The 5,854-nt window shown below is 54.1% G+C and overlaps 1 protein-coding gene across 1 annotated transcript; it reads left to right on the forward strand.

Moving 5' to 3' along the window:
* Nucleotides 1–1,229: 1,229 nt before the first annotated feature.
* LOC134055323 (uncharacterized) lies at nucleotides 1,230–2,774 on the forward strand. The gene has a single exon (XM_062511591.1). The coding sequence runs from the start codon at nucleotides 1,230–1,232 to the stop codon at nucleotides 2,772–2,774; it is 1,545 nt and encodes a 514-aa protein (XP_062367575.1).
* Nucleotides 2,775–5,854: the final 3,080 nt, after the last annotated feature.

Consider the following 5,854-nt stretch of genomic DNA (forward strand, 5'->3'; position numbering starts at 1 on the left):
CCAAAATTCTCCGGGACTCTGCTCAAACACATCTCTTATTATCCTCGTCCTTCCATCGCTCTCTGGCTCCAACTCACCCCAGTCCCCATCACTTTGCATCTGCTCATCTGCTTTGTGAGGTTGCTTCTCTCCTTTGTCAGTTTGCTCCCCAAAAATGAATAAAAACATCCAAAACATTCTGCTGGGAAATGTTCTCCAGCCTCCAGTGCTGGAGCAGGTGCTCATCAACAGATCTTTCCTATATCTAACCAAATTTTCCCCTCTGTGCCCCTGACCCCATTCCCTGTGTCCTGTCCCTGCAGTTCCTGAGGAAAAATCCCTCTCCAGCTTCCCTGGAGGGGATTTGGGAGCAGGGGTTGGGTATGGGTACACTGCTCAGTCCCCAGTTTGTCCTGAGCACCCAAGAAGCTCCAGCCCAGCAGAAACACATTGGGCCCCCCCCAAAAAAAACAGACCCCGAGGTGTCGTTTGTCCCAAAAATTTGGAGTGAGGCTCCCGGAAGGGAATCATTAAGCAGAATTAGGGACAGAACGGGGCTGATGCGCCTCCTTCGCATCACCTCTGCAGCAAGTGAGTCAAGGAAGGAGGCAACTGGAGCCCAGCTCTGTAAATCAATCTCTCAGCATTCCTTAGGGTGTCTCACTTCCCTCGGGAGCGCGATCAATCCCGTATAAAAGCTCGGCTCTGCCAGGGCTCCTCACTCAACCAACGCCGAGCATCGCCACGTTCCCACCAGCACTGAAGGTAAGGCCGTGGATACGGAAACTTCTGGAATCTCCACGCAGGGAGATCCCGCTCCAGCAGTTCGTCCTTGGGTGTTCTCTGACCCGTGGTGGCTCCACCAAAAACCAACTGGAGGTGCCAACAGAACTCCCTTCCTTAGACAGGGGAGTTGCAGCTGGAACTCAGAAAGCTGAACTTCCAGCTGCTGAGTCAGTGTGAGACATCCAGAAGGATCCACACAATTTTTTAGGCGTGTCGGAGCATGTGTGCAAAGCTGGGGAAGCGTTCCCAACCTTCCTGCATGCAGAGGTTTCCTGTGACTGTTGTGACCTGCAGGGAGCTCCCCAGGACATCCCGGCAGTCTCACGGAGGGGAGGGAGTTTAAAGCTGCAGAATTTGGGATAAACAGGACCATTCCTGGGAATTCTTCCTTTTTTCTCTTCTGGGAAGGTTCAGCTGTGTCTCCTTTTTGACAGCTCTATTCCTTGCAGGCTCACAGCTCCAAGATGTGCTCCAGACAAAGCTCCGGGGGCTGCCACGGAATGTCCTCCCAGTCCAGTGGCTGCCACAGCCAGGGCTCCAGTTGCCATGGGAGCAGCTCCTCCAGTTACCAGTCCCAGGGCTCCTCCTGCTGCGGGGGTGCAGGGGGCTCCAGCAAAGTCATCATCACCTCTGGTGGTGGAGGAGGAGGAGGATCCTGCTGCAGCGGGGGCTCCTCTGGATACGGGATGGGAGGGGGATACGGCGGTGGATATTCGGGATCAAAGACCATCATTGGAGGGGGAAGCAGTGGAGGCTCCTCTGGATGCTGCAGTGGAGGATCTTCAGGATATGGGATGGGAGGAGGATATGGCAGTGGCTCTTCAGGATCAAAGAGTATTATTGTAGGTGGAGGTGGTGGAGGTTCCTCTGGATGCTGCAGTGGAGGATCCAGCTATGGGATGGGTGGAGGATGCAGTGGTGGCTCTTCAGGATCAAAGACCATCGTTGTAGGTGGAGGAAGCAGTGGAGGTTCCTCTGGATGCTGCAGTGGAGGATCTTCAGGATATGGGATGGGAGGAGGATACAGTGGTGGCTCCTCAGGGACAAAGATCATTGTTGGAGGGGGAAGCAGTGGAGGTTCCTCTGGATGCTGCAGTGGAGGATCCAGCTATGGGATGGGAGGAGGATGCAGTGGTGGCTCTTCAGGATCAAAGAGCATCATTATAGGTGGAGGAAGCAGTGGAGGCTCCTCTGGATGCTGCAGTGGAGGATCCAGCTATGGGATGAGTGGAGGATGCAGTGGTGGCTCTTCAGGATCAAAGAGCATCATTGGAGGAAGCAGTGGAGGCTCCTCTGGATGTTGCAGTGGAGGATCTTCAGGATATGGGATGGGAGGAGGATACAGTGGTGGCTCCTCAGGGACAAAGATCATTGTTGGAGGGGGAAGCAGTGGAGGTTCCTCTGGATGCTGCAGTGGAGGATCCAGCTATGGGATGAGTGGAGGATGCAGTGGTGGCTCTTCAGGATCAAAGAGCGTCATTATAGGTGGAGGAATCAGTGGAGGCTCCTCTGGATGCTGCAGTGGAGGATCTTCAGGATATGGGATGGGAGGAGGATATGGCAGTGGCTCTTCAGGATCAAAGAGCATCATTGTAGGTGGAGGTGGTGGAGGTTCCTCTGGATGCTGCAGTGGGGACTCCTCCAGCTATGGAATAGGAGGAGAATATGGTGGATCTTCAGGATCAAAGAGCATAATTGGGGGTTCCTCTGGATGTTGCAGTGGAGGATCTTCAGGATATGGGATGGGAGGGGGATATGGTGGTGGCTCCTCGGGAGGGAAGATCATCATTGGAGGCGGAGGTGGTGGTGGATCCTCCGGATGCTGCAGTGGAGGATCCAGCTATGGGATGAGTGGAGGATACGGCGGCGGCTCCTCAGGCCAGACCATCATCATCAGCTCTGGAGGTGGCGGCGGAGGCTCCTCCCAGCAGAAATGTCCCATTGTCATCCCCAGCGTGGTGTCCCACCAGACCAAGCAGAGCTCCCACTGCCCTGGCCAGTGGAAGTAACAGCCCTGGGCAACTCCAGTGCTGAATCTCTTTGCTTCCAGCCCTGGCTCTGCTGCCTGGTTCTTCCCAGATGTCCCCTCCTGTCCCCTGGACGCTGCATCCTCACGTGAGAGCTCCAGGATGTCCCTGCTGTGACCAGCTCCTGGCATTGGGCTGCCTTTGATAACATTCTGCTGCTCTTGCCAAGGCACTTTTAAAATCCAATAAAATTTAAAATTGCTCAAACCTGCCGTTATTTTGGGAGTTCGTCCATCTCTTGCACTATGAACCTGCACTTCACAGTCTTGGGATGTAGAAATGTCTCTGATGAGGTGTTTCATTACAAAAGCCACTGGGTTTATTGTCCTGGAGGTTTTGCACCTTCATTTCCCACCTGGGCTCTATGAGGGAGGAACAGAAGATCCCAAAATTTGAATGAACCACAGCACCAACACCCTTTGGTGCCTGGCCATGGTGCAGGCCCTGTGTCCTCTGACCCAATGACCACCTCCGTGCACCTGATGGGAGACATGACCAGGCCCAGCAGGGGTTGGGGTGACCCAAGAGCAGCTGGTGATGCCCCAGGTGGGCAATGGAACCATGACAACATCCACGGCCTTGCCATCCTCCCCCTTCCTGCAGCAAACACGAGGGAACGGCCCCAGGGGAGGCTCAGGGTGGACACCAGGAGGATTTTCCTCCTGGAAAGGAGGGTCAGGCTTGTCAGGGGCTGCCCAGGGAGGTTTGGAGTGCCCATCCCTGGAGGTGTCCAAGGAAGGACTCAGGATGTGGCACTCACAGCTCCGGGCTGGCTAACAAAGCAGGGACAGGATGGACTCAATGGTCTGCGAGGGCTTTTCCAACTTCAGGGATTCTGGAATTCCATGATCTGTACCCAGAGGGAAACCTCACCTGCGAACCAGCCAAGACAGCCTCGGGGACAGGCAGGAGGGAATGAAACCAGCAGCAAATCCCTCAGGCAGCTCCAAATCTTCCTCCCGGCCTCAAATCCTTCCCTTCCCAGGCTTCGCATCCTGCCCTGGCACAGATTTCTGCCCGGGGATGGAGCTTTGGCCAAAGCTGGGACTTCTCTGTCCCCACAGAGAAATTCCCGGAGCTGGTCCAGCCTCCAGGAGCTGCTCTGTGGGGCCGGGCCGGAGCAGCTCCGGGATCTGCAGCCCCCACCAGTCCCCCCGGTGCTCTTTCCAAACCAGAGGAAGGAGGTGAGAGAGAAGGAAGGGAGGGATTTGGAGGCACAGTCCTTCATTAAAGTTTAATCCAGCCAGGCTGGGTTTAAGCATCGGGACATTCACACCTCCGCAAGTTCTGTCTTTAAGCACCTCTAGCACCCTTGCAAAATTCCCACTTAGGGCATCAATCATTTTTAACGAACCTTCTGGGTCATATGCAAATGTTTTCCTTGGAAAAAAAAAAAAAAAAGGAAAATAAAAAGAAAAACAAAACAAAACAAAAAACAAACCAACAAAACCCCCACAGAACTTTCCCTGGAGCCAGCAGGGAGCTGCGGGAGGGTCTCTCTTGTCACCAGAGCTCTGTGACAATTTTTTCCTGTGCCCCACTGGCATCGCTGCGCATCCTCCTCCCACATCCCCACCCACCTCTCATCCCGGGGCTGGGGGCCGGAGGGTTCCTGCGTAGCCCAGGGCAGGGGCACAGGAATCGGCTCATTAAGCAGAAGTAACAATTAGAGCAGCGAAATGAGCGGTGTGAAGGGAGATACGGATCGGGTGCCAAAGCAAACACTGAAATCGCAGTTTGGTAAATAAATCCTTCTCATTCCCGAGGGTGTCTCACTTCCCATACACGTTAAACGCCATATAAATGTTCCTGAGGCTCTTAAAGCTCTTCATTCAGCCGACTTTTACCTTCTAAATGTGTTTCCGATGGCTGAAGACGGTAAGTCTGGGTTTGTTTTTTTTTTTCTGGGCTTTTATGATTTCCTACTCACGGCATGCAGCTCCTTTGAGACCTGGGCTCGTGCTGGCAGCAGGACCCCTCTGCCCGAGCCAAGTCCTTGGGGTCTGGGTGGGCTCTCGCTCCCTTCTGGATCCAATCCCTGGGGAGAAAGGTGGAATCAAGGCACCACACCGGGATGAGCAGGGTAAAAACCTGCATGGGTCTGTTGTGGGGCCAGGTTGCACAGCCTTTGTGGGTTTTTGATATTAATTAATAATGCATTTTTATATTAATTAATAACAACTGTGCGCTGGGCCTCAGAATGGCCACGAACCTCTGTGTCTGGGCAAATCACCTATCAAAGAATTTTGGGGCTGCGGCAACAGAGCCGGGGTGGAAACTTTGATCCATCACTCTTGCAAGAGCTGAGATACAGAGACGAGCATATTTTTGCAGAACATCTTCGGAATCTTTGCATAACATCCTCTGTGCTTTCTGCAGCTCTGTGGCTGTGGACATGAAAATGAGTGGGGGAAACCATGGCAGTCATTAGAGGGGAAAATAATACATTTCAGGTTTTGTATTTCAGCTTTTGGATTCAGAATGTATTTCAGCTTTTGGATTCTCTGGAAATAGAGGTAGAAAGAGGAAAGCTATCCCAGGAAGAGCCCAGGTATCCTTGGATTTGAAGAATAGGGGCTTGGAGAAACCTGGCCCAGCAGAAGGTGGCCCTGCCTGTGGCAGGGGGTGGCATTGGAGTTTTTATCTCCTTTCCAACACAAACCACTCCGCGATTCCGTGGCTCTTTAACAGCTCAGCTCGGAATTGCCTCAAACTCTCCTGACCACACCACCCGGCACCTCCCTACCTGCCCCGGCTCAAAGACAAAGCAAAAACTATGCAATTTTTTTGGTTGTTTTCCTTTCCTCCTGCAGCTCTACCACTGTCTCCGGCGGAAATGTTCCCGTCGGAGCCGCGGCTACAGCCGGGAGATCTCCCTGAGCCACCGCAGGTTCTGCAGCGGCTCCTTGTCCGACGGCCGTGCCTCCTTCACCTGCGGCAGGGAAGGCTCGGTCAGCTACAGCCGGAGACCCCCGTGCTGGCCCCCCCTGCCAGTCCCAGCCCCCTACATCATCCCAGCGGGCTCCTCGTGTGACGGCCACGGGTCCCTCGTGGCCACCAGC

This window comes from Cinclus cinclus, chromosome 31 (assembly GCF_963662255.1).
Source record: "Cinclus cinclus chromosome 31, bCinCin1.1, whole genome shotgun sequence".
Lineage (NCBI taxonomy): Eukaryota > Metazoa > Chordata > Aves > Passeriformes > Cinclidae > Cinclus > Cinclus cinclus.

What these genes read in the sequence shown, in the direction of transcription:
- LOC134055323 (XM_062511591.1), top strand. Translation starts at nt 1,230, where the DNA reads ATGTGCTCCAGACAAAGCTCCGGGGGCTGCCACGGAATGTCCTCCCAG.